This window comes from Myiozetetes cayanensis, unplaced genomic scaffold (genome assembly GCF_022539395.1).
Source record: "Myiozetetes cayanensis isolate MyiCay16 unplaced genomic scaffold, myiCay2020 scf1128, whole genome shotgun sequence".
In the NCBI taxonomy this organism is placed as follows: domain Eukaryota; kingdom Metazoa; phylum Chordata; class Aves; order Passeriformes; family Tyrannidae; genus Myiozetetes; species Myiozetetes cayanensis.
The window spans coordinates 1-12,449 of record NW_026086747.1 but is presented as its reverse complement, the minus strand read 5'-3'; the positions used below and the strand labels follow the sequence as shown (position 1 = coordinate 12,449).

General features: G+C 47.5%; 1 protein-coding gene across 1 annotated transcript; it reads right to left on the bottom strand.

The window, feature by feature from the left end:
* Window positions 1-381: 381 nt before the first annotated feature.
* LOC126635177 (dehydrogenase/reductase SDR family member 4-like) lies at window positions 382-11,440 on the bottom strand (the record flags this gene model as incomplete). Its single annotated transcript, XM_050306137.1, is given in 10 exon segments — window positions 382-408; window positions 1,665-1,720; window positions 2,530-2,664; window positions 6,165-6,216; window positions 6,732-6,802; window positions 10,099-10,123; window positions 10,125-10,198; window positions 11,265-11,341; window positions 11,344-11,370; window positions 11,373-11,440. Coding segments are annotated over 10 exon segments (612 nt in total), but the record flags the coding sequence as incomplete, so codon positions are not given.
* Window positions 11,441-12,449: the final 1,009 nt, after the last annotated feature.

Sequence of the window (12,449 nt, the reverse complement as noted above, 5' to 3'; positions counted from 1 at the left end):
CCCCCCGAACCAGACTTTTTTCTTCCATATAATTAACATATATTTATCATACAATCAGTGTCTCATTTACATCTCATTAGCATACAATTAACATCTCATTAGTGGGGTGGGCGTGGTCAGAGGTGGGCGGGGACCCCGGCCAGCACGAGGGTCTCCCGGTGGCGTAGGAGGAGCTCAAGGACACCAGGATGAGACCACCTCGGCCGCGTCCCGCTGGGAGCCCAGACTGGGAACACTGGGAGTCACTGGGGGCACTGGGAGGGACTGGGAGGGGATTGGGGGGCACTGGGAGGGACTGGGACAGACTGGGAGGGGATTGGGGCACTGGGAGGGACTGGGAGGGGACTGGGAGGGACTGGGGTACACCAGGAACGAAACCACCTCGCCACGTCCCGCGGGGAGCCCAGACTGGGAACGCACTGGGAGTCACTGGGGGCACTGGGAGGGATTGGGGGCACTGGGAGGGACTGGGGAGGACTGGGAAGGGACTGGGAGGGGATTGGGGGTACTGGGAGGGATTGGGGGCACTGGGAGGGACTGGGAAGGGACTGGGGGCACTGGGAGGGACTGGGAAGGGATTGGGGGCACTGGGAGGACTGGGGAGATTGGGGGGCACTGGGAGGGACTGGGAGGGGACTGGGAGGAGATTGGGGGCACTGGGAGGACTGGTTGAACTGGGAGAGCACTGGGAGGGACTGGGAGGGATTGGGGGCACTGGGAGGGGATTGGGAGGGACTGGGAGGGAACTGGGAGGGGACTGGGAGGACTGGGAGGCACTGGGATAGACTGGACTATACTGGGAAGGGATTGGGGGGCACTGGGAGGGACTGGGAGCGACTGGGACCAGTTTGTTCCCTTACTGGGAGCACTGGGAGGAGTCACTGGGAGGGACTGGGAGGGCTCTGTGCTGGCCCATTGTGGCCTGTACTGGTTTATACTGGTCCCTACTGGTCTACAGCGCTCCCTACTGGTTTATACTGGTCTGTAGTGGCTTATAGTGGTTTATACTGGTTCACACTGGTTTATACTGGTCTGTACTGGTTTATACTGGTCTGTAGTGGCTCCATAGTGGTTTATACTGGTCCACACTGGTTTATACTGGTTTGTACTGGTTTATACTGGTCTGTACTGGTTTAAACTGGTTTGGTTTATACTGGTTCATATTGGTCTATACTGGCTTATACTGGTTTATACTGGTTCCTACTGGTCATGACAGTGCTCCATACTGGTTTATACTGGTTCATACTGGTTTATACTGGTCTGTACTGGTTTATACTGGTCTGTAGTGGCTCAGCTGGTTTATACTGGTTCAGCACTGGTTTATACTGGTCTGTACTGGTTTATACTGGTCTGTAGTGGCTCATAGTGGTTTATACTGGTTCACACTGGTTTATACTGGTCTGTACTGGTTTATACTGGTCTGTAGTGGCTCATAGTGGTTTATACTGGTTCACACTGGTTTATACTGGTTTGTACTGGTTTATACTGGTCTGTACTGGTTTAAACTGGTTTGGTTTATACTGCTTCATATTGGTCTATACTGGTTTATACTGGTTCCTACTGGTCTACAGTGCTCCCTGCTGGTTTATACTGGTCTGTAGTGGTTCATACTGGTTCATACTGGTCTATACTGGTCTATACTGGTCCACACTGGTCCCACTCACCGTTGGATCCCGAGGGTCTCCATCGTCTTTTTCCGGACGGCCTCGTCCTCCCAGAGCTGGGGGAGGGGGAGGGGGAGGGGAAAGGGGCGTGGCCTCAGCAGGACACGCCCACCCAGCAGGGCCACGCCCCCAACCCCAAACCAGTAACGACCAGTAACTCCCAGTGACCCCCAGTGACACCTAGAGCCCAAACCAGTAACAACCAGTAACTCCCAGTATAACCCAGAGCCCAAAGCAGTAACAACCAGTAACTCCCAGTGACCCCCAGACCCCAAACCAGTAACAACCAGTAACTCCCAGTGACCCCCAGAGACCAAACCAGTAACAACCAGTAACTCCCAGTGACCCCCAGAGACCAAACCAGTAACAACCAGTAACTCCCAGTGACCCCCAGAGACCAAACCAGTAACAACCAGTAACTCCCAGTCCCTCCCAGTTACCCCAAATCCCCCTTAAACTCCCTTTAACTCCCTCCCAGTGCCTCCCAATCCCCTCCCAGTGCCCCCCAATCCCCTCCCAGTCCCTCCCAGTTTATCCCAATCCCCTCCCAGTGCCCCCCAATCCCTCCCAGTCCCTCCCAGTTCCTCCCAATCCCCTCCCAGTGCCCCCAATCCTCCCAGTGCCCCCCAGTTACTCCCAAATCCCTTTAACCCCTTTAACTCCTCCCAGTCCCTCCCAGTGCCTCCCAATCCCTCCCAGTGCCCCCAATCCCTCCCAGTGCCTCCCAGTGCCCTCCCAGTCCCTCCCAGTCCCTCCCAGTCCCTCCCAGTCCCCTCCCAGTGCCTCCCAGTCCCTCCCAGTGCCCCCCAATCCCCTCCCAGTCCCCTCCCAGTCCCTCCCAGTATAACCCAGTCCCCCCAGTCACCGCGGCGCTGAATCGTGTCTGGATGATTCCGGGGGCGACGCCGTTGATTCGGATCCCCCGGGGCAGCAGCTCCGGCCCCAGGGCCTGCACCAGCCCCAGCAGGGCCGCCTTGCTCACGCTGTAGGGGCCCAATCCCTGCCCGGGACACGCCCACCTCATTTGCATAGCCCTGGACACGCCCACAGAGCGGCCACGCCCCCCCTTTGCCCATTAACGTTAATTAAAGTCGCTCGTTAATCAGGCTGGGATTGACTTTGGGTGGTGGTTTGAACTACCAGAGCCAGCAGGGGGCGCCCTCTGAATGCTGTGGACACGCCCACCTCATTTGCATAGCCCTGGACACGCCCACAAAGCGGCCATGCCCACTTATTGCCCATTAACGTTAATTAAAATGAGTCATTAATGAGACATTAGTTGAGTTTTGGGGGGTGGTTTGAGCACCCAGGGCCAGCAGGGGGCGCCTTCTGATAATTTAAGCCACGCCCACCTCATTTGCATAATCCTGGTCACGCCCACAAAGCGGTCACGCCCACTCATTGTCAATTAATGTTGATTAAAGTCGCTCATTAATGAGACTTTAGTTGAGTTTTCGGGGGTGATTTGAGAGCCCAGGGCCAGCAGGGGGCGCCCTCTGAGGCTCTAAACCACGCCCACCTCATTTGCATAGCCCTGACCACACCCACAAAGCGGCCACACCTTCTTATTATCCATTAATATTAATTAAAGTCACTTGTTAATGAACATTTAGTTGACTTTTAGGGGTGGTTTGAGCGCCCAGGGCCAGCAGGGGGCGCCCTCTGAGGATCCAAACCACGCCCACCTCATTTGCATAGCCCTGACCACGCCCACAAAGCGGCCACGCCCACTTATTGCCCATTAATGTTAATTAAAGTTACTCATTAATGGGACTTTGGTTGAGTTTAGGGGGTGGTTTGAGCACCCAGGGCCAGCAGGAGGAGCCCTCTGAGGCTCTAAACCACGCCCACCTCATTTGCATATGTGGGGACACACCCACAGAGCGACCACACCCACTTATTATCCATTAATGTTAATTAAAGTCGCTCATTAATGAGACTTTAGTTGAGTTTTGGGGGGTGATTTGAGAGCCCAGAGCCAGCAGGGGGCGCCCTCTGAGGATCCAAACCACGCCCACCTCATTTGCATAAACACAGACACGCCCACAAAGCAGCCATGCCCCCCCCCCGGTCCATTAACGTTAATTAAAGTTGCTAATTAATGGGACTTTAGTTGAGTTCGGGGGGTGGTTTGAACACCCAGGGCCAGCAGGGGGCGCCCTCTGAGGCTCTAAACCACGCCCACCTCATTTGCATAGCCCTGACCACGCCCACAAAGCGGCCACACCCCCCCCTTGACCATTAATGTTAATTAAAGTCGCTCATTAATGGGACTTTAGTTGAGTTTTGGGGGGTGGTTTGAGTGCCCAGGGCCAGCAGGGGGCGCCCTCTGATGATCTAAACCACGCCCACCTCATTTGCATAACCCTGGCCACGCCCACAAAGCCTCATTGTCAATTAATGTTAATTAAAGTCGCTCATTAATGGGACTTGAGTTGAGTTTTGGGGGTGGTTTGAGCGCCCAGGGCCAGCAGGGGGCGCCCTCTGAGGATCTAAACCACGCCCACCTCATTTGCATAGCCCTGACCACGCCCACAAAGCGGCCACACCCCCCCATTGACCATTAACGTTAATTAAAGTCGCTCATTAATGGGACTTTAGTTGAGTTTTGGGGGGTGATTTGAACACCCAGGGCCAGCAGGGGGCGCCCTCTGAGGATCCAAACCACGCCCACCTCATTTGCATAAACTCAGGCACGCCCACAAAGCGACCATGCCCACTTATTGCCCATTAATGTTAATTAAAGTCACTCATTAATGGGACTTTAGTTGAGTTTGGGGGGTGGTTTGAGCACCCAGGGCCAGCAGGGGGCGCCCTCTGAGGCTCTAAACCACGCCCACCTCATTTGCATAGACATGGCCACGCCCATAAAGAGGCCCCACCCACTTCTTATTTAAAAATCTTAATTAAAGTCGCTCGTTAATGAGACTTGAGTTGAGTTTTGGGGGGTGGTTTGAGCGCCCAGGGCCAGCAGGGGGCGCCCTCTGAGGATCCAAACCACGCCCACCTCATTTGCATAAATTCAGACACGCCCACAAAGCTGCCACGCCCTCCCTTTGTCCTTTAACGTTAATTAAAGTCGCTCATTAATGGGACTTTAGTTGAGTTTTACGGGGTGGTTTGAGCGCCCAGGGCCAGCAGGGGGCGCCCTCTGAGGATCTAAGCCACGCCCACCTCATTTGCATAGCCCTGACCACGCCCACAAAGCGGCCACACCCCCCCCTTGACCATTAATGTTAATTAAAGTTGCTCATTAATGGGACTTTGGTTGAGTTTTGGGGGGTGGTTTGAGTGCCCAGGGCCAGCAGGGGGCGCCCTCTGATGATCTAAACCACGCCCACCTCATTTGCATAGCCCTGGCCACGCCCACAAAGCCCCATTGTTAATTAATGTTAATTAAAGTCGCTCATTAAGGAACCTTTGGGAGTGAAATTGAAAAATTTTGGGGGGAAATTGAGATTTTTTGGGGGCAAAAGAGAATTTTGGGGATAAAATGGAGAATTTTGGGGGTGAAATTAAAGAATTTTGAGGTAAAATGGAGAATTTTGGGAACAAAGTAAAGAATTTTAGGGGTAAAATAAAGAATTTTGGGGGTAAAATGGAAAATTTTAGGAGTAAAATGGAAAATTTTGGGGTGAAATGGAGGATTTTGGGTCAAAATGGAGAATTTTGGGGGGAAATGGAGAATTTTGGGGGTAAAATGTAGAATTTTGGGGTAAAATTGAAGAATTTGGGGTTAAATGGAGAATTTTGGGGTCAAATGGAGAATTTTGGGGGCAAAATTAAAGAATTTTGGGGTGAAATGTAGAATTCCAGGAGTAAAATTGAGAATTTTGGGGTCAAATTTAAAAACTTTGGGGGTGAAATGGAGAATTTTGGGGGTAAACTGGAGAATTTTGGGGGTAAAAATTAAAAGAATTTTGGGGTGAAATGAAGAATTTTGTGGGTAAAATGTAGACTTTTGGGGTCAAATGGAGAATTTTTGGGGTTAAATTAAAGAATTTTGGGGTGAAATTGAGATTTTTGGGGGCAAATGGAGAATTTTGGGGGTAAATGGAGAATTTCAGGTTAAAATGGAAAATTTTGGGGCAAAATGGAGAATTTTGTGGGTAAAATGGAAAATTTGGGGGCAAATAAAAAAATTTTAGGGTAAAATTGAAAAATTTTGGCATCAAATTGAAGGATTTTGGGGGTGAAATTAAAAAATTTTGAGGTGAAATTGAAAATTTTGTGACATAATTAAGATTTTTGGGGTGAAACTGAGAATTTTGAGGATAAAAAAAAAGAATTTTGGGGGCCAAAAATTTCCAATTTTGGGCTCAAATCGACGTATTTTGCCACAACCCCCCAAAAAAACCCCAGGGTGGTTTTTGAGGCCAAAAATTGGAATTTTGGGACGATTTTTGAAAGGGAAAAATTCGGAATTTTGGGACCAAGCTCCCCCCTCCCTCCTTTGTGTTGTGGCCCCGCCCCCTTTTGTCCAAGCCCCGCCCCCCTCACCGGCATTGGGCGGTAGCCGGCGATCGATGACATCACCACGATGGCCCCGCCCCTAAATGGGAAGGGGGTGGAGCTTAATCCTGACCACACCCCCTTCAAGCCACGCCCACCCCTTTAAGCCCCACCCCCTTCCTCTTAAAGCCACGCCCACTTTAAACCCCACCCTTTAAAGCCATCCAAGCCCCTCCCACTCGGCCACGCCCCTTTAAGCCACGCCCCCATATTTATTAAGCCCCTCCCACCTCAAGCCATGCCCCTTAAAGCCACACCCCCTTTTTATAAAGCCACGCCCCTTTAAGCCCCTCCCACAAATCAACCCCCACGAGCCCCCTCCCACTTAGGCCACGCCCATTTTTGACCACACCCACTCAAGCCCCTCCCATCCCAAACCACGCCCCTTTAAGCCCCTCCCCATTTAAGCTCCTCCCTCTTCAGACCACGCCCCTTTAAGCCCCTCCCCCTCCAGCCACGCCCCTTTTAAGCCCCGCCCAGTTCCTCCCAGGTTTTGTTTTTGATTAATTAGTAAATTAATTAATGAGTTAATTAAGGAGTTAATGAATTAATTACCCCCTTTTCTCCATGTGGGGCACCACGAGCTTCACCAGCATCGCGGCGGCCGTCACGTTCACCTGGAAAATCTGGGAAATTCGGGGGGGTTTTGGGTGAAAAAAGAACCATTTTGGGCAAAAAAAGGTAAGAAAAATGGTAGAAATGGTGGGGAAATCGCGAAAAAACGCCCCCAAAATCGCCAAAAAGCAGGAAAAAAATAAAAAAAATCCTCCCAAAAAATCCCCCCAAAATTGTCAGAAAAGCCCCCAAAAAACCCTTAAAAAATGCCAAAAATCTTTGCAAAAAGTTGCTGAAAAAATATCCTAAAATTCCTCAAAACTTCACCAATAAATTGTCAAAAACTCTCCCAAAAAATCCTTAAAAAATGACCAAAAGTCCCCAAAAAACCCCTTAAAAAACCCCTCCAAAAATCCATGAAAAAAGCCCCATAATCGCCAAAAAATCGTCAAAAAATCTCCCCCAAAAAACTGTTAAAAAAAAATCCAAAAATCCTTCAAAAAATTCACAAAAAAAGCCCCAAAAAACCCTTTAAAAACCCGCCAAAAATCCTCAAAAAAATCTCGAAAGAAGCCCCAAAAATCGCCAAAAAATCACCCAAAAATCGTAAAAAAATCCCCCAAAAAACTCTTTAAAAAATCCAAAAATCGTCCAAAAAAATTGCCAAAAAAGCCCCAAAAATCTACAAAAAATCCCCAAAAATTCCCCCCCAAAAAACCCTTAAAAACCCTTCAAAAATCCTCAAAAAAATCCACGAAAAAAGCCCCCAAAATCGCCAAAAAATCCCAAAAATCGTCAAAAAATCCCCCCAAAAAACCCTTTAAAAAATCCAAAAAACCTCCAAAAATTCACAAAAAAAGCCCCAAAAATCACCAAAAAATCACCCAAAAATTCCCAGAAAAACCCCTTAAAAAACCTTCCAAAAATCCACCAAAAAACCCCCAAAAAAACCCTTAAAAACCCCGCCAAAAATCCCCCCAAAACTCGCAAAAAAAGCCCCAAAAATCGCCAAAAAAGCCCCAAAAATTCCCCCCCAAAAGAACCCTTAAAAAACCCTCCAAAAATCCACGAAAAAAGCCCCAAAAATCGCCAAAAAATCCCCCCAAAATCTGTTAAAAAATCCCCAAAACCCCTAAAAACCCCTCAAAAATCCTCAAAAAATCCACAAAAAAACCCCCCAAACCCCTCCCCAAAACCCCATTAAAAAACCACCAAAAATCCTCAAAAAAATCCCCAAAAAAGTCCCAAAAACCGCCAAAAAACCCCTCAAAAATCGTCAAAAAATCCCAAAAAAACCCCTTAAAAAAATCCAAAAATCCTCCCAAAAATCACAATAAAAGCCCGAAAACTCACCAAAAAATCACCCAAAAATTGCCAAAAAAACCCCTTTAAAAAACCTTCCAAAAATCCACAAAAAAGACCCCAAAAAAATCCTTAAAAAAAATCCAAAAATCCTCAAAAAATCTCAAAAAAACCCCCAGAAATAGCCAAAAAGTCCCCAAAAAATTCGTAAAAAAAATCCCCCAAAAAAACCCGTAAAAATCCCTCAAATATCCCCAAAAATTCCCCAAAAAACCCCCTTAAAAAACCCTCCAAAAATCCACGAAAAAAGTCCCAAAAATCGTCAAAAAATCCCGCAAAAAATCGTAAAAAAATTCCCCCAAAAATCGTCAAAAAATCTCCTAAAAAAACCCTTTAAAAACCTCTCAAAAATCCTCAAAAAATCCCCAAAAAAAGCCCCAAAAATTGCCAAAAAATCCCCCCAAAATCGTCAAAAAAATCCCCTAAAAAAACCCCTAAAAAACCCCTCAAAAATCCTCCAAAAATCCACAAAAAAAGCCCCAAAAACTGCTAAAAAATCCCCAAAAAATCCCCAAAAAATCCCCAAAAAAACCCTTAAAAAAAAATCCAAAAATCCTCCCAAAAAGTCCCAATAAAACCCCGAAAAAACCCCTTCAAAAACCCTCCAAAAATCGTCAAAAAATCCCCTAAAAAAAACCTTTAAAAAAATGTCAAAAATCCTCAAAAAAAACCACAAAAAAAACCCCCAAAAAAACCTTTAAAAAAAATTAAAAAATCCTCAAAAAACCCTCAAAAAAACCCCCCAAAAATCATCAAAAAATCACCCCAAAATTCCCCAAAAAAACCCTTAAAAATCCTCAAAAAATCCACAAAAAATCCCCCAAAAATCGCCAAAAAATCGCCAAAAAATCGTCAAAAAATCGTCAAAAAATCTCCAAAAAAATCCCTTAAAAAAAATCCAAAAATCCTCCCAAAAAAATCACAATAAAACCCCCAAAAAACCCCTAAAAAACCCCTCAAAAATCCTCCAAAAATCCACAAAAAATCCCCAAAAATCGTCAAAAAATCCCCAAAAATCACCAAAAATTCCCCAAAAAATCCCTTAAAAAACCCCCCAAAAATCCTCCCAAAAAATCCCAATAAAACCCCCAAAAACCGCCAAAAAATCCCCCCAAAATCCATTAAAAAATCCCCAAAAAACCCTTAAAAAACCGCCAAAAATCCTCAAAAAAATCCACTAAAAAAGCCCCAAAAACCGCTAAAAAATCCCCAAAAAAATCCCCAAAAATTCCCAAAAAAGCCTTAAAAACCCTCCAAAAATTCACAAAAAAAGCCCCAAAAATCCACAAAAAATCCCCCAAAAAATCCTTAAAAATCACCAAAAAACCCCCCAAAAATCATCAAAAAATCCTCAAATAATCCCTTAAAAAAAAATCCAAAAATTCTCCAAAAATCCACAAAAAAAGCCCTAAAAAAAACCCTTTAAAAACCCCTCAAAAATCCTCAAAAAAATCCACAAAAAAACCCCAAAAAAATCCCCAAAAAATCCCCAAAAAATCCCAAAAAAATCCTTTAAAAAAAAATCCAAAAATCCTCCCAAAAAACTCAAAAAAACCCCCCAAAAAACCCCTTAAAAAACCCTCCAAAAATCCACTTAAAAATCCTCAAAAATCACCAAAAAATCACTCAAAAATCGTAAAAAAATCCCCAAAAAATCGTCAAAAAATCCCCCCCCCAAAACCTTTAAAAAAATTCTCAAAAATCCTCAAAAAATCCACAAAAAAGCCCCAAAAATCGCCAAAAAAATCCCCCCAAACCTTTAAAAAGCCTCAAAATCCTCAAAAATCCCCAAAGTCCCAAAACCGCCAAAAACCCCTCAAAATCGTCAAAAATCCCAAAAACCCTTAAAAATCCTCAAAATCCTCAAAAATCCCCAAAGTCCCAAAACCGCCTAAAAACCCCCAAAAATCGGTCAAAAATCCCAAAAATCCTTTAAAAAAAAATCCAAAAATCCTCCCAAAAAATCCCAATAAAACCCCCAAAACCCCCCCAAATCTCCCCAAACCTTGTCCCAGGTGGTCTCGTCGGCGTAAGGCGGGGCCCAGGTGGGGGTTGACGGCGGCGTTGGACACCAGGATGTCGATGCCCCCGAACGTCTCCAGCGCCTTTGGGGGGGAATTTGGGGGGGCAGGGCAGAAATTTGGGAGGGCTGAGACCACGCCCACCCCGGGCACGCCCCAAATCAGCCCCCAAAATACACCTGGATGGTCAAAATTCACCCCGAAATGCACCTGGGGCACCCCAAATCAACCCCAAAACCAACCTGAAATCACCCCAAAAACACCCCAAAATCACCCCCAAAAACACCCCCTAAAATCACCCCAAAACCACCTCCAAAACCACCCTGAAATCACCCCAAAATACCCCCCAAAATACACCTGGATGGCAAAAATTAACCCCGAAACGCACCTGGGGCACCCCAAATCGACCCCAAAATACCCACAAAATCAACCCCAAAATGCCCCTAAAATACCCCCAAAAACGCCCCCAAAATCGCCCCAAAACGCCCCAAAATCACCCCAAATTCACCCCAAAATCACCCCCCAAAATCACTCTGAAGTCACCCCAAAATCACTCCCAAATCACCCCAAAACCTCTCCAAAATCCCCTCTAAAATACTCAAACACAGCCCCAAAACACCATGAAATCACCCCAAAATCACCCCCCAAAAATCACCTCAAATTCACCCCCAAAATGCCCCTAAAATACCCCCAAAATCACCCCAAAATCACTCTGAAATTATCCCAAATCCACCCCCCAAAACACCCCGAAAATACCCCCAAAATCACCCCAAAATCACCCTGAAAACGCCCCAAAACACCCCCCAAAATCACCCCAAATTCACCCCCAAAACGCCCCTAAAATACCCCCAGAAATCACCCCAAAATGCCCCTAAAATACCCCCAAAAATCACCCCAAATTCACTCCCAAAACGCCCCTAAAATATCCCCAAAATCACTCCAAAAACGCCCCCAAAATCGCCCCCAAAACACCCCCCAAAATCACCCCAAATCACCCCCCAAAATCACCCCAAAACGCCCTAAAATCCCCCCAAACCCTTTTACCCCCCCAAACCTCCTAACATCGACCTCAACCCCCAACCTCCCCGAACCCCCAAAAACCCCAAAAGCCCCAAAAACCCCAAAATCCCCCAAAAACCCCTCCACTCACGGCCTGCAGGAGGCGCTGTCGGTCGGGGGCGTGGCCCACGTGGCACGTGACGCCGCTCACCTGCAGGCCCCGCCCCTCAGGTGATTGACAGCTCGGGCCACGTGGGGGCGTGGCGAGAGCCCAGCAGGACCCGGGCCCCGCCCACCCCCAGGGCCTCCGAAATGGCCAAACCGATCCTAAAATTGGGGATAAAAGGGATAAAAAATTAATTTTAGGGGGTAAAGGGGGAGTTGGGGGTGTTTGGGAAAGTTTGGGGAGTTTTGGGGGATTTGGGGCGGATTTGGGGGAGTTTGGGGGCGGAGCTCAGCAGGACCTGGGCCCCGCCCACCCCCAAAGCTTCTGGAAATGGCCAAACCGATCCTAAAAATTGGGGGAAAAAGGATAAAAATAAATTTAGGAGAGTTTGGGGGATTTGGGGGATTTGGGAAAGTTTGGGGGATTTGGGAAGTTTTGGGGGGATTTGGGGGATTTGAGGGGTTTGGGGGCGGAGCTCAGCAGGACCTGGGCCCTGCCCACCCCCAAAGCTTCTGGAAATGGCCAAACCGATCCTAAAAATTGGGATAAAAAATAAATTTGGGGGTTTGGGGAAAGTTTGGGGGATTTGGGAAAGTTTGGGGGATTTGGGGGATTTGGGGGATTTGGGGGTTTGGGGGGCGGAGCTCAGCAGGACCTGGGCCCCGCCCACCCCCAAAGCTTCTGGAAATGGCCAAACCGATCCTAAAAATTGGGATAAAAAGGATAAAAATAAATTTAGGGGGTAAAGGGGAGTTTGGGAAAGTTTGGGAAAGTTTGGGAAAGTTTTGGGGATTTGGGGGGAGTTTGGGGGATTTGAGGGGGCGAGAGCTCAGCAGGACCTGGGCCCTGCCCACCCCCAAAGCTTCGGAAATGGCCAAACTGATCCTAAAATTGGGGAAAAAAGGGATAAAAATAAATTTAGGAGAGTTTGGGAAAGTTTGGGGGATTTGGGAAAGTTTGGGGGAGTTTTGGGGGATTTGGGGGATTTGGGGGGTTTGGGGGCGGAGCTCAGCAGGACCTGGGCCCTGCCCACCCCCAAAGCTTCGGAAATGGCCAGAACTGATCCTAAAAATTGGGATAAAAAGGATAAAAAATAAATTTTGGGGGTTGGGGGAGATTTGGGGGTTTGGAGGATTTGGGAAAGTTTAGGATTTGGGGGAGTTTGGGGGT